The sequence below is a fragment of the Athene noctua genome, chromosome 1, assembly GCF_965140245.1.
Source record: "Athene noctua chromosome 1, bAthNoc1.hap1.1, whole genome shotgun sequence".
Lineage (NCBI taxonomy): Eukaryota > Metazoa > Chordata > Aves > Strigiformes > Strigidae > Athene > Athene noctua.
In genome coordinates this window covers 120,275,871-120,301,431 of record NC_134037.1, presented here as the reverse complement: position 1 = coordinate 120,301,431, position 25,561 = coordinate 120,275,871, and the positions used below count along the sequence as shown (strand labels likewise).

The 25,561-nt window shown below is 40.1% G+C and overlaps 1 protein-coding gene across 1 annotated transcript; it reads right to left on the bottom strand.

The window, feature by feature from the left end:
- Nucleotides 1-5,315: 5,315 nt before the first annotated feature.
- Nucleotides 5,316-25,071, bottom strand: PAPOLG (poly(A) polymerase gamma). The gene is made up of 22 exons (XM_074900095.1): nucleotides 24,674-25,071; nucleotides 20,950-21,108; nucleotides 20,802-20,868; nucleotides 20,080-20,161; nucleotides 19,806-19,915; nucleotides 18,578-18,631; nucleotides 17,390-17,501; nucleotides 16,688-16,777; nucleotides 15,935-16,073; nucleotides 15,738-15,810; nucleotides 15,536-15,656; nucleotides 15,139-15,223; nucleotides 14,683-14,736; nucleotides 12,265-12,384; nucleotides 11,823-11,932; nucleotides 9,373-9,494; nucleotides 9,115-9,284; nucleotides 8,107-8,210; nucleotides 7,792-8,030; nucleotides 6,839-6,910; nucleotides 6,233-6,289; nucleotides 5,316-5,414 (listed from the first exon to the last, which is right to left on the bottom strand). The coding sequence occupies exons 1-22, from the start codon at nucleotides 25,069-25,071 to the stop codon at nucleotides 5,316-5,318; spliced, it is 2,637 nt and encodes an 878-aa protein (XP_074756196.1).
- Between the last annotated feature and the right edge of the window lie 490 nt (nucleotides 25,072-25,561).

The following is a 25,561-nucleotide window of genomic DNA, read 5'->3' as shown; positions in this document are numbered from 1 at the left end:
GACAGATTGAAATTTGTTTTTTGTAAATGCATTGAACAAAACCTACACTGGTTGTTTTACAGACTCTACCAACAGTGTTACCCTACATAGCAGAAGAGGTACAGTATTGGTAAAGACCTGTCAAAACACTCCAAATGAGTGGGGAAAATTAAGGTATGCTATTCCATCTAGACAAAACCAGAAGTCAATATAGCAACCAGCTACAATTCTTTCAAGAAATACTTAGACTTCTGGTTTCATACATACAATTCAGAAGCAGGACCAAGTTTCAGTTTCTGATGGTCTAATGCCTGGGAGAGCAGAAGCTGTATAATTTAATAGCTACTACTTCTTTAGCTTAGTTACTAAAAGTCTCCATTGTATTCCTCACAATGACAGGTTTGTGCCCTTCTGTAGCAATAATAAAACATGTTTGGTACTAAAGAAATGAGTGGAAAAACAAATCTGACAAAAATCACAACACTAACTCAGTGCTGAAGGCACACAGCCAAGCACTTACACATCAGTGATTAACAAAACCTCAGCTTTTCTTCATGTGCATGCACTCAGATATAGCGTTTATGATAACTTTCTATTCTTGCCAAGCGACCACCCAGAAAAAAGAGCAGAACTACAACTGCAGGGATAAATTCTAGCATTTTCTAGCTGTAGTTAATGCTGTAGGTACTTAGTAGTAGTTAATTTAGTAGGTACTACGTTTTGTCATATCACCATCAATGCACATCGTTGGTTATGGGTAGTCAACACTTCCTATTTTAAGGGCACATTTTTAGTTACTCTAAGTTTACCAAAAACTTTTATTTGGAGTATGATTACATATACTGTGACTCCAGATGATTTTTAGGAAACTCAGAACAAAAATGACTCAGTCATTTCTATGAATGACTGTGGGGTACATATGCTGCTTTAACTGTATTCAAGGAATTCTTAAGACTTTTATGAAAAGACTCAACCACATTTCAGAAACAGGGACATGAAGTTTAGCACAGAGGCTGGTGTCACTAGTGGACTTTTTGCTCTTCCTTCAAAAAAACACGTATGTCTGGGCAGATGTGTTGAACCCTTGAAAAGCCTGAACTTACAGATGCCTGCCAGACTTGCTTAGTAGCCAAAGTTTTCAGCTTTCTCTCCATTGCTTGCACTGCAGAGAGTGAGCTGAATGGTCCCCACAATAGGCTGTCACACACTACAAGTGAAACAGGGTAGGTTATTTCTCCTCTGGTTTCAGGACTCCAGTAATTTTCACTCCACCAGCACAGAATAAAATACCAGCCAGCTTGAAGGCAGAGGAAGCAAAGATGGATTTGGGTGAGAAGACACAGCCCAGAATCTGAGATCAGATAAAATAAAAAGAAATGAGGTGTGAGTAAGAAACAAGGTTGGGTGAAGCCAGCAGAATGATTCAGAGAGGGTCTTCCCAGCAAAGAGGAACTGCCCAAGGACAAGCAGTCCCAGTTTAATTTTCTTGATTTCTATCAATTTCTTGAAGGTCAGACAGCTGAGAACTCACCACTGTACCTTCTGGACCAAGAAAAAAAACCAGCCCTCACACTACTGTTTTTCTAAGATCAACACACACCCCTCAAAAAATACACATGTTTGAGCAGGCTGGAGCCCTGAGCCCTTGGGGCACAGTCAGAGCTTGGCACCCCAGGGATAGACGATGGCTGAAGCCCTCAGCCACAGGGAAGGGGAGTCCATGCTGACCAGCAAGGAGCTCTCCACAGCTCACCACCTCCCTTCCTCCTCAGCTCCGGCCTGGAAAACGTCCTACTGTACTCTGCTTAGTCCAGCCTGGCCCAGCAGAGGGCTGCAGCTGGTCCCCCCAAAACGCGCTGCAGGGCAGTGAGGTCGAGGGGGCAGGCAGCACAGGACCACAGTCACGTTTCCCAGCCGCCTGCCCTCAGAGCGCTGCAGCGGAGTTGTCACACACCACACCATCACAGCACACGCAGCTCTCGCCCACCACTGGCCTTGCGGCAGGAAACACCCCCTCAGAGCATAGGAAGGCCGGGTGTGGGTATGCATCCTCCCTGCACCTCGCCAGCTCTCCCCACCCCCCCGGGGAAAGGGCAGGCAGCCCCCACAGCCACACTGCAGTGGGTGGTCCTGGGGGAGAGGAAGGTGCCCGTTTACACATGAGCAGGTTGCTGCTCCGACCTAGATGCCCTGCCCTCGCCCCCCCCCCCTTCCACCTCCCTCCACCGTTGGATTTCCTCAGGGGACAGGAGAGGGTGGTGTTAGCCCCCTTGGCTGCACACCAGTACATGGCACACTAGAACCACTGCTCGTTTACTGGAATAACACATAGGAGCAGACACTTTATAAGAAGTGTGATGAGGTAATCGCAAAAAACACAGCCAGGAGTTTCTGCTTGTGTTTTTAGGCTGAACAGCTTAGGTCACTAAGTATGATGTAAAGGTGGTGTTAATAAACACCCTCCCTCCCAAAGTCAGTCTTAACAATTTCAAGACACTTTTCCCCGTCGCTTTTTAGTCATTAAGGCAAAGTATTCTATTACTTTCTCTCTTAGTTTCTACAGGGATATCCGTTGCAACAGCAGAAGTGTAAGTGACTTGACAAACTGCTCCTTTGCTTATACCTAACAAGCAAAAACCCCAGGAGGCTTTAATTCCTTAAAAATGAAACTTCTCTCTCAAAGTTACTAATCATACACAAACTTAACACAGAGCTGCTCCTCTAAGGAGGTTGATCTTGCAGCCCTCACCCCTTCCATCTGGACCTCCAAATCACACACATACAGCAACTAGTTAAAAAAGGAGATAGAAAACCAGTAAAGTTTGCAGGAAGCCGATATCAAAGAGCCTCCCTCCCTCATGTTTATGCATGAGTAACTTAGCTTTCAGTCACTTCAATACACTACTTACTCCATAAACAAAGGACAACATTTAAGTTGAACTGTTGCAGTCTGAGCTTTATTTAAAACAACTAACATCTGTAGTCCTGGGGCAGTATTGAACTTCTGCAGCATCCAGGGAAACTCCAGAACAGTGATGTCACTCTGCACTGGGCCAAGCATTGAGTCAAGGTATGTTAAGATAAAGTGTGTCAATCTCACCTATGCTGGATCAAGTCCGAGAAACTAGTAACCTAAATTCTTCCTAAACTTCTTAAAACCCTGAGTGAGGGGAAAAAAAAAAAAAGCACAATTAGAAAATAACTGCAAAGTAAGAATAAAAAAGTCTATGTGAAGGTGTATACTTTGATATCTATCAGGTAGCTTAGTTTGAGACTAGTTGCATAGATGCATGTGCTTACATAAAGGGTAAAACAGCCCTTAACAGTCTTGGAATAGCCAGGTGGAACCAGTTGTTTAAAAGTATGGTAGTATTACAGCTTTGTAGACTATTACAAAATACTTTTCATATTTGCTTTGCCATTTATCTTATCACCTACTTCAGCTTTAATTCCTTCAAATTAATTATGAATTTGTAGTTACAGTGTGTATGCAACTTCAGCATCTGCATAACTAGTACACAGACTTGACAATATTTAAATACCATGGTTTTAGCCGAGGTCACAACCAAGGTAACAGTGTTATAAAGTCAAGGTGTAGTTCTGTTAACAACCACTTAAGTAATATGGCTTCTGTTTCTTAATTTTAACCTGTGGCTAAACCTAAGCCTTGCAGCCCAAGTCTTAGGGTTTTTAGAGGGCAAAAGGGGAGAAAAAGACCTCTCAAACCCACTAAAAACAATTTTTTAAGAAATAAATTGCACTTAGAGCAAGCTGTAAACCAGAAGTAATAAAGATAAAACCTAAGTATATTGTGATAAATATAGTAATGGTTTATCCACAAGTTTTAAATACTAGCAGCAGGAGGAATGATAGAAAATGACAAACTTTCCAAAGTACATGCGTCATTCCTTTACAGTCTTTAGGTCTCGTCACTAGGCTTTTAGGTGGATGCTTAAGGTGGTCAGAGCTCAGGTTTGCTGTTTAAGTCAAGCACCTCATTTTAAAAGAATTCAGGGGTATCCGTTGTCCATATAGCAAACTGGGATTCGGCTGCCAATGCAGTTTGCAAACTGCACTGTTTAGAGGGTGTTAATTCAAGACTTTGAAGTACTAGAAGCAGGAAAGCAGTATTCCCATCTCCTCAAATTCACTCTAGCATGACATCATTGCTTTGTAGAACTTTTTTTGTGGCACTGCCCCCCCCCCCCCCCCCTTACATTCAGTTTAGTTGTTGGGGTTTACGCAGATCCTATCTGCATTTAAAAAAAAAAGAGACTAAAGATTTTAAATTTCTCTTTGGAAAACAGTATTTTACAGTACATACAAAAATACTCTGGAAAAAACGTACAATTTCATTTACAAAAACATCAAATTATAAAGAAATTACAATGGCAAGATAGCATAACATTTGTTTCATATGATCAGAATTTCTCCTCACCCCTCAAAAAACCCTATGCACTTAACTGATGAAACAGTGTTATCAGTTCACAGAACCAGACTTAAGACTACTACAAATTTTCATATAACCATTTAGAACAGCTTTCAGGGTTTATCCGAAACCACTTTCTGCATGCCAGTGGCTTTCTAGGCTGCAGCTTGCAGGTGGGCAGCAGTGTCACAACAGCCTCAGCTGTTGCAGTGTTTAAGCACATCTTCAGCTGTGTGTTCCGAGTTTAGCTTTACTACCCAGTGACAATAAAAAACCCCCAAGTCTCATGCTAGAGCAGTCTTAAGACAAAAATCAGATAACATGGCATGGAATATGCCTGTTATCTCCATACCTTGGTAGCATCCTCTGCTGCATTTTCTTCAACATTTAAATAATTTACAGGCCTCCACAGGAGGCAATACTTGAGTAGTGCTACACATTGGAAAGCTACTGGCTGAGGAAGCTGAGCACCATTGTGATAGATGCACAGGAGTGCATGTGCCAAATGGAAAAATAAGATAAGAACAATATAAGCACATGAACACAAGCACGTTCATACACTCTTGAAGCCAGAATGTGGTTGCAGAGACTAGTTAACTCTGCTTATATACATTCTGAATCCAAGTCACAGGACAGGATGTTTTTTGTGGTTTTTCCAAAAGCTGTTTCAGCTAATGACAATTAAAGACATTTTAAAAGACTAATTAGGATAAGTGTTACAAGAACGTGCAAAGAGTAGTTCCAAAGGAAGCCGGCATCTGACAGTATTATAAAATAAGACCATGATTTTAACTGGCCAACTGCACTATGGTAACATTAACAAAGTATGGAAGGTTACTAACTACTATACACATAGATAATATGGACCACAAGTGATTATTGCTATCTTTACCTGAAGAGATACTGGTTACCTATTAAGAGTAAGTTTGATGGATCCTTTCATAATATGAACACTATTTGTTGGAACAGGAGATGAAGAATCTGGTAGTTCTTTACAGGAAAACCTCTACAAGACACAAAAAGAGGACACAAATTTAAAATTCATTAATTGAGAAGTAGCTGCAGACAAACCCTTTCCTAGCTGAACGTTCATTATGTACCAAAACAGTATGGTCCAAACCCAAATCTTTACAGAGGAATTTTTTTTTTTTTTTTTTTTTTCAACACTCCACTTGTCTTGTTACCACCAGTTTACAGAGGAAGAACATTTTCAACCTCTGCACTCTTCTTTTCCTGGTATCAATTGAGATAATAATATTCCCTGAGGTGGAGAACTCGGTTGCAAGTTGCTCAACTGCATAACAGAGGAAGCTAGCATTCTTCTCAAATCCATGGATCAGGAAAACAGTGTCTCTACTGTCCAGATTACTTCCAGTCTTGTAACCTTCAATTTCACAACATTTTACACGAAAGAGTTAAAGCTACTTACACACTTCAAAGTTTGCATGCAACTCCTGTCATAGAAAGCAGCGCACAAGTATTTAAGATAATAAGAACTGAGATCACCTATGAAAGATCTGCAAGAAGCACAGATCTCTTTGCTTCAGAAAAAAAGCAAATTGGGAAATAATCTGTGTCAGTGGTTGCGTGCATGGAAACGTGGTTTTTTTGAGTTCAGTAACTTAGAAACTTGGGCTTCACTTTCGTGAATAAACCCAGACAGCAATTTTTCAGCTATTCAGTTCCATGGACACATGGCAGGCAAAAGCTTGTCGACTACTTAGGACCACGACATTTACAAGAATTAATAGCATGTAAGTTCTTGTACACAAAATGAAAATTCTAGTTTTGCTTTGCCTGTGAACACAAAGGCACAATAAATACCTCTGATCTTGATGTGTTGATAACTGGAATCAGCATGGAACTTCCTCCAAGAACACCCTAAAAAAGCCAAAAGAGATTTATTAGGCAGTATTGTCAAATTCATGACTTGAGAGACAGCAAAGTCTGCCAGCTAGGATACTTAAAAACTAAATACATACATGCATTGACAACGTACACCTTTTTTTTAAAGCCCTGTAAGCACATTTCAGGTATTTCAACCTTCAGTCTACCAACAAGAACACATCTTGATTTGAGGGTGTGCCCTCACCTTCCTTTGACAGGACAAATGCTTTAGTCTTTACAGTAGTTTTAGTTTACATCAGTGATTCAAGGAGCTTAAAAAAAATAAAGTCTCATTTCAAGCATGGCAAGAAGCTAGATACTACCAAATCATCTCATAGTAAGATTTAAAAGGTAAGTCATACAGGTGTAACATTTGGGCAATGAAGACTGAAATAAGTTAAACTAAAAAGCATATTTTTGTTTACATCAGTAAATGTGTAGTATTTATGTGAGGTAGTCTAAGCACTAGAACAGTCCATTCAGCTTTTCAGTTACAGAGTAAGTGAACTTTTCAGTCCATTGAGTAAAAGAAATCAAACTTACATTTCCTGTAGGTCTGCTCCTGACCTCTTCTGGTTTGTCACCATCTTTGAATGCTGAATCCTGGCTAGTTAACTAGAAGAACACAATACACAGACTCAGAATAATTGCTATACTAAAGTTACCTTCATATTTGGGTACAGCTTCCAGCCAAGATATTAAATGTATTAATGGCCTTAATCTTCTTAAAACAAGATTTAGACAAGACTACCATTACCACACAGGTATCTCAAGCCTCTCAAAAAAATCTTACTACCCAAACCTTGAAATCTGTACTTGAAATATTCAATAGTAGACAACAGCTCTACAAGTTGATTCTTCACAAGTGTTAAAATTGAGTTTCTTCTAGCTCTTTGTCTCTGCCTCAAATCAGAGTTCAAGCCACAAGAACAGCTATTTAAGGAGATTTATATATAGCAATAAAACAAACAAAGCATTAATCTAAACTTCCCACAAAACCAAGATTTAACAAGCAACTCCACACTCATTTCAGCAGCAGATAACCTACTGAACAAGCCGCTGATTTCTAAAGTGGCAAAACTATCAATAGGCATTTGAAAGTCATCTGCCAGAACAAGATTAGCCTGTACTTGTACATTTGTAAGACTCATATCCTCTTCATTTTTGAGATAATTCCTTTGAGTTGTTTTAAGAACAGCTTATTCGGCAATTGGCCAGCACAGTAATATGTAAGTACAGTATTGTGTAAAGACCTTGCCACCAGACCAGAAACTGTCACAAATGCCACATCTTGGCAAAAAAATTTAATGGCTATATATTATACTTACAACAAGTTCTCCTGTCTACATCCTAGTAAAACTATCATCACACTTAAATTTAGATTTCTGAACCCATTGGGGATATATATATATGCATTTCTTCTCCCTTATTTCATTCATTCTGCATCAATAATTAATACTACTTAAAATCCTCCCTGGCATAGCCCCCTTCCTTACCTTTTCTCTGTCTACTTTTTTTTGGGGGCTTTCTTCTGATGTATGCGAAGGAGACCCTTTAGAGGTCAATGAATACTGTACTTTATGTGCAGCATTCTTAGGGTCCGTAATTTTCATCCTGCTTAATTCACACTGTCCTTGGACAGAACATGCTCTAGGTTGAGAAACTGTGTTATGTCCTGGAATGGTGCAACCAGTTGTAGATACCAAATTTCTCATTGCAGCTGTAGCCTCCGTTTCTGTAGGACACAGGGAGATTTCAGAGTTCAGCCATGAAATTAAAGGGTGCATTCCACCCATTACTCTAATACATACTGGAATCACCAACAGGAATGGAGAGTCCCTTAGGCACTGATGGCACATCTGCGTGAGGTATCCTCTCTCTATTAGCAGCATTAGATCTCTGGTATACAGCATTTCTGTAGAAGTCAGATGGTAGAGTTATAAAATGCTAGTTTGTAAATTACTATACATTTAGTTTCCATAAAGTTCATGCAAGACAGATGTCTACCTTCTTCACTCACTGTCACAGCTCCACTACACACAAACTCACAGGCAATCTAGCACTAGAGCTTCATTTTGCTTAACTTCAGGCCACGAATTTAAAAACTTAAGCATTGTCTTTACTGAGTCCCTATGTACTGGTACTGTTTTCTGGCTTAGTATATCCAGCACTCTGTGCTGTTTTTAATGAATGTACCTTCTCTACTGATACATGCACTCAATTTTCTTTTTTTTTTATAGTACTCCAAGTATAAAATGGTCTGAACACAGCAGGCATTACACATTTGGTAGTCTTGGGTTATTACTCTCCATATTAAATGTTCTTCCTGTGCTGAAGTAGCTAATGGACAAACAGACTTCCCAGGAAGTGACAGACATACTTATTGCCCGAGTTCTCATACTGCTCCACTAAGTCAGCAGCAGCTCTAGTGTTTCTGTCATCAAGATCACGACTTCATTAGAAGTCAATACTTCTTGGCATTGCCCATACTTCTTGCTACAAAGAACAGTTACCTACACATAAAATGCCTCCAGCTTCAAGTTACATACTAACCTAAGGGGGTTTATATTCAAGACCAAATAATTTTTCTAGTGTGAAGTCCTTCATCCCTATGTGTTCCTGTACATTAATTTTTCCAATGGTTTCTTTAACCTGTCTTGGCCCACCCATGCCCAAAGGAGATGCCAACTTTGTTTCTGAAGCCATTAGAGCCCTCCTCACAGTTATGATCCACAGGTACAAACAAGAAATGCTAAATCTCATTCACACTGAGTCAGTTAAATGCAGCTTCTTCACAGTTCTAAGGCTATGGTGCTAACCTTTCTCTCTCTGCTGTAGATCTGTCCAATTTAGACATCTTATTTAACAAAGAGGAACTGTATGGTGTTCTGGAGCCCCTGTCTCTGGAACTGTCCAAACAGGTTCCATCTGAAGAAGTCCTTTTGCACTGAAGTCCACTAGGATTTTGACTAGGATCTGGCATGCTTCGCTGAAACAAGTTAAATAAAAATACAAACTCTTCAAGTAATTATTAGAGCAAAACAAATATTGCCAAATGAACCAAGTTTTTAGCATACCTTCTTTCTTTTCTGTAAGATTTCTGGAGGCAAAAAATAGTGGAGATGCTTTCTCTTCACATGATCCACCTCAATCTTCATACCTTCCTTTAGAATGTTGACGTTGGTGGCCTGTCTGTAAACTAACATGAAATTTAGTATTGTAGCTTAATGGGGATGTATGCATTAGGTATTTGTCAAAGTTACATACAGTTGCTTTAGAAAAGGCTGGCCTTTAAGTCAGTCCAGCCCAAATGAAGAGCAAGAAGTCCCCAGCCTAACTGAACATGAAATGCTACCCAAGTACTCCACATAGTCTCAAGAAGATAAATGTGACCCGAGATGCCCATTTCACATCCAGTAGAGACCAGATACATCACATCTATTTAAGTTCAAATTCACATTTATGTGCTCAGTTACAGCTGGGGTTTCCTAATCATGCAGCTCCCATATGAATGGATTTTTACTTGAAGGACAGAATACTGCTTAATCATTAGTTTTCTGGTTGAGAATAGATCCAGAGGACTCTCTTAACCAAACTGTGCACAGCTGATGAGAGACCAGACACATTGTTCAAGATCCAGACTGATTTTTTTATTTGGTATTTACAGTGGTGACTGGTTTTTCTTTTTTTGTAAGAGTTTTGTAACATCATGTAACTTCACTGGTTCGGATGTTCAAACTCCATCTCTCCAAGAAAGACTGAATTTTAGGGACATCTGACAGTCACTACAATTTAAACAGGTTTTTCTTAACTGCCTGCAAACAGCCTTTTAGGTGACTTAGAAATGCTGTACTAGCACAGAAGTTATTACAGAATTAAGTTGCATTTAGATAAGCTTATCTAACAGGCCTATTATAAGCATAACTGGAAAGTCAGCTCACTAACATACAGCATGAGAATCAAAGCAAGGCATACAACAAAACCAAAGAGGGTTAAATCTTTCTAGAAGAGACCTAGAAGTGAAATCAAAGCACAGATATCAACATTCACATCAGTATGAACAGTAGCTTCAAAGTAAATTCAATAATGCATTTACATAAGAGAGAAAGTTCACTTATAAGGCTCCTTGTTTGGAAGGCTTTTATTCTTGAGCCATCAACTTCAAGTTAATCTTTGCCCTCTAAAAATATTCTCTCCCAGTCAAGGCACATGAAAGTTTTCTTGCATGTAATACAGGTCACTCCCACATTTCCAAAGGATTTCACAGCTCTCAAGAAATACCTTTTCTGTTCACTCTCTCTGGATTCACAACTCGTTTCTGAAACATACTATAGGCTGTGCTTCACTAGACTAAGAGCACAGAGCTGCACTAAGAAAGTCTGGGCATAGAAATAAATCTAGCCTCTTCCCAGTATATAAACCTCACTGACATATTTATAGTTGCCACAGCACTGAAACAGTGCCACTGGATGTAGCATACACCGTCATCTGTACTGATGCTTGTCTTGTAAGTTTGAGGAACTCACCCCACCTAGCTTGAGACTCAGACAAGTTTTGATGCATTTTCATGTGCTTTTTTCATATCCCAAAGCACAAGCTAAAAAGGTGGTCAGGTTTTAATTCATTTAGTCATGTTATCTAAGCAAGACAACACACAGTTCATGCTGGTACCACAGATAAACTCTTTGTCAGTGTGAACGAACATTAAAGAAGTCCACTGTTTACAAATCTATGTCCAAACACACTTTTCACTTCAGAAGGGTAACCTGGTTTCCTTAGCTCTTCGATACGACAGTTAGGCATGAGCCTGACAGCACACATTTCTTCTGAAAGGTACAAGGGCAGTCAGCTTGGGCAGAAGCAAACACATTATGGAAGAGATCTGTACTTTCAAACGACTTCTCACACCAAAACCCCTTTATTCTTGTGTTATCTAACACTTGCAATACTACTTTAATTCTACATCTATCAAAGTAATAACAGAAGATGAACACAAAAGTTTGGTTTACATGCAAAGCTCCATGTAACTGCCATGTGACAACACTTTGACTTTCAAAGTTCTGGGGTCATACCATACCCAGACTGATATTTTGGGGAAAACACTGCCAACAGACATTAACAACTCATTTTTGAGCCTGATATAGTTAAATCCCACTTAACAAAATTCAGCAACTGACAAATTTTTTTTGGTAAGTGTAGCTACACCCAGCAAACAGGCACCTCCTGGCTTGACATCTGACTGTCCACTTCCGAAAATGCAGTTCTTTTGGGAGGCTTTACACTATGATCTGCAGAACTGTTATTTCACATATGATATGGCGTATGAATAAGACACATTTTTTTCGAGATGAACTTATCCTGCCAAATTGTTAAAATTATGTTTTTAAAGCTCATCTTCTATACATTGTTCTCTATAGAAATATCTAATAGTCAATACCAGAAGGAAGCACAAATCACTTTGCAAAGCACCTTCCACTAGGAATAAAAACATGAAAACCTACAAGACTAGAGCAAAATATAGGCTTACCTGCATCTTGGAACACCTGTATATCATACGTTAAATCGACATTAAGACATTCTGCATTTTCCAATTTCTTAAACCTGAGTCCAAGAAACCACATTGACACATATCCGCTCCTAAAAAGACAGATTCACAGATCTGTTTTATGCACACTTCCCAGTTATTTGGATGCTAGTATCTAATCTCAACAAGGGTTTAAGCAAAAAATAAAGCTGTACACAGCAGTTAGAGATTACTTGGAATTTAGGTATGGACCAAGTCTACTTTTCTCTGAAGTTCTCCCTTCTATTAAAACATCTTACATGCTCAGAACATTGCCTGTCAGAGCTCGTATCAAAAAAAGTAGGTACATAACTGTACATTGTTCCCAGGTGAGCTGATGTGAGTGAATAGAAAGAAGTTACAATACCTCAGCCAAACTGTATTTCAGACGAATAATGAAACTCACCGTTTATGGAATTCCTTGTTGCCAGGGAAGGACTCTGGCTTTACATGGGCAATAGTTATAAACTCATTCCTCTCAAAGTTTGCAACCAGCACACGAATTTTAGACTCAACAAGGCCAACCCTAATAAGAACAACAGATATTTACTTATTTGTAACTGTGTCCAGCATAGTAGTTATATGCCTTTTTATAATACAATGACTAACCCAAAAATGCTAACAGATCAATAAGTAGCATGTTCCATTCAGCTGAGCAGATATATTTTTCTATCACACACACACTGTAGTTTGAGATGTGTTTCCAGCAACATTTGAACTTCAGTTTGCAAAGACAGAGGTAAATAAGTTTTACTCTTAACAGTTCAGATACAATGCTTCAACCTACAACCCACGATGAGAATATTAAGAAGCAGCAAATCCCAGCACCTCTGTCTGCATTTCCAAGTGCAGCAAAAGTCCTTTTTAACCCAAAGATCAAGGAGAAAAGCAGCTTATGCTCAAGGCTCAAGCATAACTGTTCAGTTACACCTGAGTAAAGATGAAATTCTTCCTGCAGATTGATCAGTGAGAACACTTTACCCTCTTCCAATCAAACTGAAAAAATATAATTCCTTTAATAAGCAAATGATCTAGTCACAGTCTCATCAGAAACTTAGCCAAGAAATGAATCATGACTACAAAGACTTTTTATTAAAGTACTGGCACTTTATTCTTACCTAAAACACTGCTAACTTTGAAAGCAGTCAGAAATCTCTCAATTACTCAAAGATACCTTAAGTTGATGAACAGAGATGTGCTATCTATTCCTAAATCCATTCAAGAGTTGATGAACTAAAGCTGTTCTTACAGCAAACTGAAGCAAGTTTATCTTCTGCTTTTTAATTTTCCCAAACGCAAAACTAAGCCCCATTTGCCTCCATTTCTGTCACTGCAAAAACACCAGCTTTTACTGGAGCCAGAACTTTCCTCATCTTTATTCTAAGAAACAGTAAGATCTCTTAATGTGAAATGTTTAAGTGAACAATTATTTGGCTCTAAGCTCTCTATCTATAACTCTTTGTCATATACCTGTGACTGACATCAAGTTGTAGCCAATACAATTAAGCAAACTTTAGAAATTTCAGAAAAAGGTATCAACTATTAGAGCTATTTTCACACATTATGTAAGATGTCTTTTAGAGATAGTAAAAGAATTAAATTATTTGCCTTAAAGCACAAGCTGAACTTCGAAGTATAGCCAAGGTGCCCTCAGAAGAGGAGTCTGTTACACAGGAGCTATTTGCTTACTTGAGCAAAGTGGGTAAAGTGTCATTTCTTAACATTAAGAACACACACATTACAGTACCTTATTTCCTCACTGTTTCCCCTTATTTCAAGACTCAGTTAGCACATTCACAAAGGTTAAAGAGGTTATTATGGGCATACCTGCCTTGAGACACTGACAAAATGTGTCATAAGCAGTGATTTCCTCTAACTACAATTGAGGTGGTTCCCACAATAAGTTTCACAAAGCAGATCAATACTCCTGCAGTTTTCCTACCCACTAGTCAGCATGCTGAAGCAATCATTTTCAGCAGCAAACCCAAGATGTCCAAGCACACTTTTAGATTAAAACTTAGTAAATACAATTTACCAGCTTTCAGATGCTCTGTACAGACTGTCATCTTTCACCTAGATTAAACAGCCTCGTTTCACTTCACTGGACATAAGTAGGCTCTGGAATAGGCTGACTAAATAACCAGAGCAATTTAGCTTTGAGTGCAATCTAGCCTTAGATTAATTACACACAGTAAAAACAGTTATGAAACCAAGTCTAAGGCTCTAGAACAGTGGTCTTCACAGTGGGGGGTGGGGGGGGGTGGAGTGGGGGGGTGTACAGGAAGAATGTCAGGAATACAGGAAGAAAGTGTTAGAACTTCAGTAGCGTATATGTAACTCACAATATATATCTACTTATTTACAAGTACACATTCAAAATTTTTTTTCTGATATAAGCACATGGTCAAAAGACTTTGCAGACCACTGCTCTACAGGTTAGTCAAAGACCTAGCTCTCCAGTGTCCATCACACATCTGATTACATCAAATAATCCCCATTTGCTTCAGTTTCTGCAACAAGGAACTTAACTGAAGCAGTGTTGGGTAAGCAGTTCCCTTCAACTCTTTGCATCTGCTTCTCCAGATAACACAAAGCACCTGGCCTTCAGGCATATGCACACTAACCCTCTTTGTTCCTTCTCATCATGACTCAGATCTTTAGCTTAGCATAAATCTTGCTGGTAAATAAGTTAAAAGCTTTCTTGTGAAGGGAAGTTAAGTTTACTGAACTGTCGACTTAATTTGGTACTGTATTCTGTGCCTAGTTGCACAGTTCAATACTTCCTTTGTTATGCATTGAACCCACATTTAAGAGCAAGACTTACCACTCTAAGTGATGCTCTTCAGTTGAGGCACTAGCAATCAGCACAATATAATGGCTAGAAAAGAAAAATGAAGATACTAGCTCAGGACTTCATACTCCTTCAAGGGAAACCAAAACTGCCTTAAATGTACTGAATATGAATTCCAGAGAAGACAGATTACATCCTGTATTCAGCACAATATTAACTGAAGAAAACCTGATTACATCCTTTAGAATTGCATTCTGACACATTCTAAATATCACAGTTGATTTTTTCTAATAAACTCAGTGTCAGTGGCATAACACACAGTTTGTCTATCCTCCCTATACTTATCCTTAACAAAATTCATAAGACTACCTCCTGTCTCTGAAAAAAACAATCATTAATGCCATCTTCTATTTAGACTGCAAGTTAAAACTCCCTATTCTAACCAGTAAGCAAATCATTTCAAGTTCAGACAACAGATCTTATACATACTTGTACTTCTGAAAGAAGTTCAGTGGTTCAAAGAGCTTTGACCAGTCTGATTTTCCTTGGAGAATCTCATTTGTAACTTCAAGGCCTACAGTTAGAGTTGAAAAAGTTTATTACCATTTTAGTTTTAAGGCTAGCAGAGCACAATATAAACTTCTGAACAGTAATCCACAGATGAAGAAGCAGAAATTCCCTTGACACAGGGCAGGTCTACTACAACAGTTCTCCCCAAAACTGTCCCCTTATTCCCCAAAACTGGCCCAAGAGTCACACTTTCCAGAGGCAGCTTCTACCTGAAAGGGCAGACAACCTCACAGAACATAACCAATTCCGATAATGTGATCTCATATAACAAGAATTATACTTTTTAATCCATTAATTATAATCGAAAGAACTTCACCATGTTTGAATTCTTCCACCATCACTGCTCGTGTTGACACAGAGACGTTGTATGTGGAGTTTTGGTGGGGATAAGCTGGGGTGATGATAGGCATTACGTGGCATCGATCAGACGGGTTCACCTATGATGTTAAAACCATCTTGTTTAGCATCAGTTTAGTTAGAAGAAGGTTTGAAGGCTTCTGAATTCAATGTCTACATACCCTAGGGTCCCATACTGGTAAGTTAAGATCACTCTCTCCAGGTTGTTTCAGCAACACGGGATTCGGCCAATCCCTATATAAGAAAAGCCAGTAACTAACTGTCCGTTTGAAACTATGATGTGCAATTGAGGGTAGGATTATATCAAGAACTACCATTAGAAGTGTTACTTCATGCATATTCAAACAGTAGCTCTTACCATTTTGAAAAAATCATGAAGAACTTGTTAACGAGTACAGAAGCCAGAGCGTTTGGATATAACTGGCATGTTCTCGCTACCAATATGGCCCATGAAACCCCACCAAGAAATCCTAATACGTTGGAGTAAACGCCACGTTCTGGAACAAACACATTGTAGTTAGTCTGCAGTCTTTTAATACCCCAGTACATGTCTTCAAATTTACACCACCAACTTCACAGTCTACACAGTGCTTAGTACATTTCACCCTCAAAGTCAGCTATTTTTTCAGTGTAATGAGGCCAAAACTGTTGATCCTAACAGTGACGAGAAAAAGAATCATTACCACACCACTTCCCAAAATACTGCTACTCTGAAATCTGCCTACACTGCTACAGCTACTGCTTCACTCCAACCTAGCTTAAGAAAAAATTCTGTCATTCTTCTAGCACTTGCTCTAGTCACATGCACAAATGATATAATCTCATTCCTTATGTATTGACCTTTTATACTTGGTATTTTTATCATTTGTACTCAGGTTCTTGATAAGCAATGCAGCACCTTGTCTTGTAGGCACTCCCCCCTCTTCCCACCATTAAAATCTAAACAGAATCTACCCCATGCACAGACCTTCAATCTAAACGAAAAAACAGTTTTTAGCTTAAAACTGTCATTTAAACAGCTGTCCAGAGCCAAAATACTTCTAGTGGTCTTATTGTTTCAACATGAGGTGTGTCTGAAAAATTTAAAGACCACAAAAATCACGTAACTCACGTTTTGCCCACAGCTTAATTGCACGAAGTGCAAGCCGGAAGTTCTCTCTGTTTGGTACTAGACGTAAGATTTCATCAGTAACTCTGCAACCTGTAAGAAAAAAGGTACAAGTCAGTTTTGTGCTATACTGCATCCATATCTCACAGTTTACCATTCAAGTCTATGAAATCAAGTTTGAATTATTTGCTTCGTATTACCTTAAAAATGATAATGACCCATAACATTCAGTACCAGTTCAGGTAACTGGTGCCCTCAACAGCTTTTTCATAGCTTAGATTACAGCCAATTTTTAATAAAGCCTTTCTAGAGGATTCTGAAAGCTAGGTTTCTTTTAACAGCCAGGAACAATTAAACCAGTCAGTGTTAAATAGGGAGTAAGTTAGACTTCAGGTACTTTAATTTTTTTTTTTTTTTTAAATGAACTATCACACAGTCTTCTCTATCAAGTGCTCCACCTATTCATCTGAAGCAGTTTCTGTAGCCAACTGGAACACTGCATACACCCTGATCAAGTAAACATGAAATACATGTCTATCTAAACACACAGCTCCTTGAAACATCTAAATTTGAGCCCACTCACCACCTCCTCAGATCTCAAGTATATAGGAGATCAGTTTCTGCATCTTGTATAGAAACTTGGGTTGTGTAAAGTGCGTTCTATAACAATTTTAGTAACTTTAAAAAAAGTGTAAATATGCTTACCATTTAAACTCCGTATACATCTTATGTCTAGGTTTCTCAGACATGAGTCGACTGTAAGGTCAAGATTAGCTGAAACAGTTGGCATCAACAGTCTTGCAAACACAAGATCGATCTTAAGACAAAAAAAGCACCAAACGTGAGTTAGAATGCGACACTATTTGCAAACAGCATGGTAGTGGGGTACAGTTAGTCAAGTCAAAAAAGTGGTTAACATTTGCTTTTAGAATTATGTTACTATAGACACATCTCCCAAGAGATTTATTTACCAGAAAACTCAAAAAACCTGTTCGAATTTCCATATTTTATTTACAAAACCTTCACTGCTTCCCCCCCTTTCTTTTTAAGCTAGGGAAAGGAAGGCTTTTTTTTTTTCTTAAGTGGAAAAGATTACTCTAAAATTAGAGTTTCCATTAAAAGGCAACTTAAAATTAATCACAGAATTAAGATGTAAATTCGATGACCTCAACTATACTTCAGCAAAAGAGAGCATTTTCTTCAGGCAGTAATCCCTTTTGATCCTGAAGTATCTAGTTTTTAGTAAAGTCCAAGGCAAGAAAATTTTTCTCTGAATGTCTGTACCAGATAAAGGCCACAGACAGATCATGGAGTAAGTGTCTTCATGATGGCAATACCAAGCAGTAACTTGCTTAGGTAGGACAGCATGCAGGTCTTTATTCACTAGATAAGATATATTCAAGATACAAAGATTCCTGCAGCTGACAAACCTTATGCAGAAGTCAGATGAGTCCTTTTACTTTTCATTTGCCAGATTGCATCTCACAACTGCTTCATTTTTGCTTTGCAACAAAACATTTAGTCTGGTCATGTGATTCATACAGTGACCTACACTATACCCATCCCTCTGTAGAAGGCTAGCTTGTCAGAGCTAAGAAGAGTTAGCAAGGACACTGCTTCTACTCCCACTCTGCACAATCCTCAAGATAAATGCTGTTCAAGTAAGTTACCCTGGTCTATAACACAGGTTTAGACAAACATGCCCCTGATGTACCCATGTCTGCCAGGCTTCCTAGGGGCTTATTTTCCTATAAGTTCCTATTTTACTGCAGTGTCTTCTCCTGGGATAGGTTGTGGTCAACACCAGCTTAGTCACAGGTCCCTGGAAAACTCAACCTATTTCAAAGCAAGAAAAAAATGTACTCACGCCAAGAAAAAAAATGAAACGCTTACCTCAATGCCATCAAATTCAAACTTGACAACAGGCACGTATGCATCTTCCACTGCCTGTAAAGGAGAGGATAACTGTTGAAGAAAACATTTTTTCCATAATTATGATAAAAAAACAGAATTAACACTGCTAAAGTACTTGGTATAAAGGCTGAGTTGCTTCTGAGCCAAAAAAGTTAATAAACTGCAAGCAGTATAGTGCTAATAGAGTAACTAATACCAGCTTTAAAAAGTTGTTTAACCAACAGATTCAGAAGCTGATCACATATTGTAATGAACAAACAGTGCACAAGGAACCACCAGTATCAGTGGTAGTAGGGTATTTACTCTGATAATGAGGAAAAGTTTTCTTTAGCTATTTTACTACTGGTTAACATCCAGAGAAATCAAAAAAGTTCTGTCAACATCTGACAGTGCGCACTAGTCCTCTGAATTTTTGTTTTCTACTCTGCCTGAGATGCTATCAGGTACTTACGGGAAGTTTTCAATTTTATAGACCTTTATTTATAACTGTGCCACAGTCCACTGCAAGTCTGTTCTCAGGTGCTCACACATATTAAGTCTTTCAAAGTGTCTGCATGAGGAAAACCAGGCTAAGAAAAAACACTTTTCAGGAGTTGAGTCTCAAATGCAAGGTACTCAACTTAGGTGCCTGAGGGTGATTTTACAAAGCAGTTTTGTAGTTCACAGCACAGCTCCTATTCAGTTTATGTCAAGCTGACAGCGCTCATCCCTTCCCCAAAGTCTGAGGCTGAGTATCCAGAGAGGAACACGACCAGAGAAGAACAAATTAAAAGTCCTAAAGTACATCCAGAGAAACTCCATAGCCAATGTACTGCCAGAAGCCTTTCCACATCACATTCAACTTCCCTTAGTTTTCAGGCTGCCCCTTCCTATTCCTGCATGCAATTACCTTCTTTCCAAGCCCCTTACTACATGTAAGATTAAAGCAAGGCTTCTAGGGACAACCTTGCTTTTCGATACAGCAGACTTCTTTCCAAACCATGGACTGGGGAGAAGTGTACCACAAAGACTCTTACATCATGTACAGTCATTGGGGAAAGGAACCAAAAGCCTGGCTTTGACATTTTCATGCTGCATAAAATAGTATTTTAGAAGGTGCTCAGAAACAAAGTCTTTGGCTTGGAAGACATTCACTACCAATAAGAGTCTTTAACATGATTATTTTTATTATAGAAGTATCACAATCTACCAAAGAGAGCTCACTCACCCTTAGATTTTTTATCTGATTCTCATGTTTCAATTTGTCAAAGAACGACTTAAAAAAATCTGATCTTTCCACATGTTCCGGAGCAACACAAACAGCATCTATGTCTGCACCTGCAAAGAGATTCCATTTCTTCTGTTATTGTTGGAAGCCCCTTTCAAACATTAAAATTATGGTCCCCCCATGGCAGGGGGGTTGGAACTAGATTATCTTTAAACATCCCCTTCCAACTCAAACTATGATTCTATGAACTGTGGCTAGACAACAGAAGTTCTACCTTTAGTATGCACTCCAAGCCTGTAAGAGCCAAAAGTAAATATTTTGCCACCAACTTCTTCTAAGTCTGAAGGAGAAAGATTCTGTGGGTAGAAGAGAAAGTTTACTTTAGAATATAAGATACACATTGACCTATGCGCAAGTTTAGCTAGCACACAAGTTACTTGGAAAGACTATAACCACCATAAACAATGTCTTCTCACTCCTGTACTGAGTTGTTACTCTATTAGACTAATACTAGTTTTCTGAAATGAGTTATTGCAACCAAAAAAGAGTAATTTATCAGTCCTTTCATTAATATGCACAAATTAGGACCTATTATTGGTGTTCCCTGCAGCAGACACACATAAATTAATACAATCCAAGAGCTCTACACAAGACAAGTCTAGTGTAATATTTTCAAATTAGAGTAGGTCCTGGAGGCTGTTTGGGACAAGATTAGTACCCATCTACTATCTATCTCACACCACAATACATTGTTTCACCTTTAACCGCTACAAGTCAACTGATAAAAGTCACTTCACAAATTTATTGGGTGCCCCAAAAACTTCAGGATCTTGATCTGAAGTATCTTTTATAACTTATTTCAATGGCAGTTACTACAGCTCTACTCAATACTTAAGTTAAAAGTTGAACTGTAGCATAAAGGCCTAGTAGTATGGCCTTTAAAAGAAATAAAAAGGCTTCAGTTGTTCTGATAAAAAACACAAAAAAAATCCTTACCTTGCTGTCACCGAGTTCCACAATCCATTCTTTGACCAATTTATTCAGTTTATCAAGAACAACCAGCCTGTTAAAAAAACCAACTCATGTTAAGTTTGCCTTAAAAACCTGAAAGGTTAACAAATTTTACATATAAATATATAAATACCTGTGAATCAACTCTTCTTGATCTTCAAACACCCCAAATGGTTTTAGTACTTCAGTTAATCTCTGTGTGTGAACACAATCTAAGTCCTTCGGAGCAGCCAAGCAAATTGGAGATGTAACTCCATAATTTCTTTGCGGCTGGTTCTGCAGCCTGGAATTTCTTTGGGGGGGGGAAAAAAAAAAATATTACTGAAGACTTAACAAAAGCAAAAAAAAAATTTATTGGAAAACACCCTTCTTCAGCTCACAGGTTTCCAGAACGGTTTTTGCTCTTTTACCCAGCATAGAACATGAGAAAAAAAATCCTGCTTATGATTTTTAGATAACTTGACCTAACTTAGAAGTCACAATTACTTGGGGTTTTTTTTAAAAAAAAGCAGATAGAAGAAAAGATCCAAGTTGCTACCATCTTAAAACAACTTATTGGCATTGCTCTTAACAGAGCTGATCACCAGGAAATGAAAAGTTTTGAAATCCACCAAGGGTGACACTACATACAGCAGAAGTTTTGGATGCATTCCAGTTTTGATGTAAGGATATTCCCATTAGCTTCCTGCTAACATTCAACAAGACAATTTAACACTGGCTGGCTTCTTTCAGTTACATGTGTTTGCTGTGCTACTACTTATTCTGGAAGGGCGTTACAGCTGACTGTAGAGGAAGGACATATAATGAAGTAGTCTGTTAAACAGAGTTGACGCAGTAAATTCAGTATTACCTTGGGTTTGTTTGTGGAAGAGTATGAATAAAACCATCAACCAGTCTGCAGCTAATGTGGCTACGAGGACCTCACACTCTTAACGCAGCATTCAGTTTTTATAGTTCATAGGCTTAGCTGTACATCTATCTTTGGGATTTAGATAAAACAGATAGATGTCAGCACATAAAGCAGCACCAGTTAAGCTTGTAGAGGCTGGCTTAGCCAGCCCACCGCCCAGTTAGGCTAAGCAGGACAACAGGCACCTGGGTTTGGAGGCCCCCAAGATGGCTGCCCATGCAACTTCAGTTACAGCAAGGCTGAGTTCTAACTTCCAACCCTCCGCTTGCCCTCCGTGTTTAGACTTACTTGTAAACAGAAGCAGCACAGCACTGACATGGCAGGACACCATTAAAGACAAGACAGCATTAGCTTTGGTGGGGGTTTTTTGGGGGGTTGTGGGGTTTTTTTAACACTATAGAACCCCTGCTTTAGAAAGGGAACAATGGAGGAAAAAATCCTTCTTAGCATTACCAGCTGAAACCAGGAGAGAAAGAAGAGTGGGACAAGAGGTAAGAACTGTACTTAATGGATCAAGGGTCTCTACAGAAACACTAGTAGCAAATGGGGGAGACACATTAAGAGGTCTTTAGGACTCATCAGGCTTGTCAAAGAGCCTAATCCCTTTAGCCTTAGGGTCTGGATATGATTATCCCATTATTCAAACTGGGTTTTTCCCTACTTCACATACAGACAACTCCAAAAGTTAGCTGGATTAGTCAAGAGATATTTACAACTATTTTAAGGTATTTGACCCATTTCAGCAGCAGTTTAAAAACAAGGATTTCAGTGGGATTTTAAAAAGAGACAGCTTATTACAACTCTTACTTCTAATTGTTGCCTTTATTCTTCCACTGAGGAAAGATGGATTTCTCTCTCTCAAGAGTGGACTGATCCAACTACAGACATAGTTTTCAGTCATCTAGTGGTTTTTTTCCTCTCCATGAGCTCATTCTTCAAACTTTCTTTTACATGTATTCCAAAAAGTTGGGAGAGTATTAGGACTGTAGCTCTATCAACTAGTCTTCCCACACAGAACAGCTGTTTACTTACAGGTAGTAATTAGGCCTTGATCTAATTTGCCTTGCTTTCTTAATAGGCATTAATTTCCACTTCCTAAGTAAAAGTAGTCATAATTAATATTTCCTCTCTTACAATATCACTTTCATAACAATTACAGAAGAAAAACCTATGCTTAACTGCTGTGCATTACATCTAATGTAATTAAACACCTTAAAACACCTACAGCAGCAACTTCCTACATGTTTTAAGTATTAATTGCACCATAGAACTTGCCCTTCAGAAAGTTTGCACAAATCAAGAACAGGATTTAGACATCGCTAGCATTCAAGATCCTTCCAGTGTACGGAAGGCCATTATTTGCCTTTCATTGCCCCATTCTTCCTACAGAGACTTTAATTAGACATAGTGGACAATATTAATTACATATATCAGATATTATTAATATCAAATTTTAGTGAAAAGTAGGTATTTTTCATTTCAGTTGCTTGCATGTATTACTGAAAGTTTGATCTCACAACTTAAAAGTTGAGAAAAACAGCATTCAGAAATTTTTTTTAATGAGGAACTTAGGCCCAATAGAATTTGTCCCCCTTTTGGAGTTAAAAAAATGAATATATGTTAAAAAAAAAAATCTTAGCTTTTTCTCTTAAGTGTACCAGACCACCAGGTATATAGATAGAAAAGCTCTTAAGAGCTTAAGTAGCATGCACGACACACTACCTATCCCTTCACCAACCTTCTGTTTAAGTGAGAACTCTGGTGCAGTTTACTATTTTGCAGACTCTTGCTATGATTTGTCCACCACAGCATGTAGCTTCGACGTATTTCTGTTCTGATGGATCCAAATTTCAAACAAGTTAAACTGATTTGTTCTAGGTTTTATCACTTATTTATAACTTTACAAAGCTGCAAGCTATTTGTCCTGCATAATCCAAGGAATGAGTTTGTACTGTTAAATTTCAGGGAGCGGCCTTCGGGGAAGAGCACGGTGTATGAGTGCTCACTACTGATGTATTTCTTTCACTCATTAAGTTAATTTGCCTCCACCTGGGTAGAGGTTTGCCCCTTTAGCCTCTTCCACCCTCACCGTTTGGGAAGAGAAATGACTGGAAATCAGCACCTGAATCACTAAAAAAATTGGTAAAACAAAATCAAAACCAAACACCAACACACCCCAAAAAAACCCCAACCCTGTGGCCTTCAGTGAAATGACACTCTCTCCAGTTTTCATTCCTACCGCACAAACTCACGCTAAAAAAAACCCAAGCAGACACCTGCTGGCAAGTTAAAGCACCTTGTTCCTGACGCAAACATTTAGAAAAACACACTTGTTCTTCCCCGTTGGAGCTGTATACGCCGCCTCAGAGCAGCACAAAGCCACCACCGGCCACAGCCCACCAAGCAGCCAAGCGGTTGCCCAGGGACACCACCTCAGCGGGGAACCTAGCAACCGTAACCGCGACGCACAAGCGCGCCAAAATCAAAAGCTGGGGCAGCCGCAGAGCTTTTACGCATGCCCTCACAAGAAATAGGCTCAGCGCTTAACTTAAAGGAGAATTTTCCCTGACGGGAGACAGGTTTCCACTCTCGAAGCCCTCCGGGGACACGGAACCTGCCGCCGCACCGGCTCCCTCAGGGCACGAAAGCAGAAAACGCCCCTGAGGGGAGGCGCGGGAGATGGAGGGCGGCCGCCTCACCCGCAGATCTCCTTCATGGCGCGCCCCGAACGACCCAGCCCGCAACTCCCGGCCAGCGGCGCGAGCCCCTTCTACCCGCCCGCCACCGCCTCCCTGACGGCACCTGCGGCGCTCGGCCAAAGGGGGCGGCGGGAGCGCGAGAGACCCCGCCCCCTCCGCCATGTCGCCCCCTGGCGGCGGGCGGCTGAGGCGCAGCCACACACACGACATCCCCCACCACCCCCCCCTCTTCCCGCCTTTCTCCTCACCGGGTCGGCGGGGGGAGACGGGCCGTCACCCGCCCAAACCGGGGCGGATAGTCCCCGTGGCCTCCACCGGGACATGCACAACCTCGCAGGATGGAGGCGGCGCGGAGAGTTCCCTCCCTGAGGGATCCCGCTCCTGAGGGAACTCCCCGCTGAGGGATCGCTCCCCTGAGGGGAGGGTGGGCAGGCCGGGGCAGGCTGCGCCCCGCTTCCGGCCCGCTGCGGCTTCTCTCGCTTTCAGGACGTCGCGAAGATGCGTCTCGCCATTCCTTACCACCCGCCGTCCCCGCTCGGGAGCTGAGGGAGGGTCCTCTCAGGCGGCCGTTGCCCCGCCGGGACCTCGGCGCCGGGAGCCGGACGCTGCCAGAGCCCCTGCAGCGGGGCAGGGCCGAGCTGCCCATGGGGCGGGACTCGCCAAAGCTGATCCCGCCGAAAGCTGGGGGACGTTCCCACAGCGCGTTCCCGACACCCCCTTCCAAAGAGAGGAGAGAGAAAGAGACGACGATCGCTCTTGTCTTCGTTCATTCTCACTCGGTTAGTGCTGACGAGCAAAACAAGTGTCCCTTGGCTTAAGCTGGTATCGGGAGGATTGAACACAAATGGTTAATGACAGCAAATAGTTTCGAGTACTCACCGTAACTTATTGCCGTACATCGTTTTGGACCAACAAAGTCGTATCACAAGCGGGGTATTCAAGCAGCCAAAATACCCCGATATTGTTTTGCACCATTTAGATGACAATTCCCCACTCACATTACAGCCTGCAAAAAGTTAAAGGTAAAACCGTCATGATTTTGTAAAGGTGAATAAATATTTGGAAAAAGCTTTGCTTCCCAACTGCCCAGCTGTTTCGTGATATCAGAACCTTTTTCCGAAATTAACATATTCATC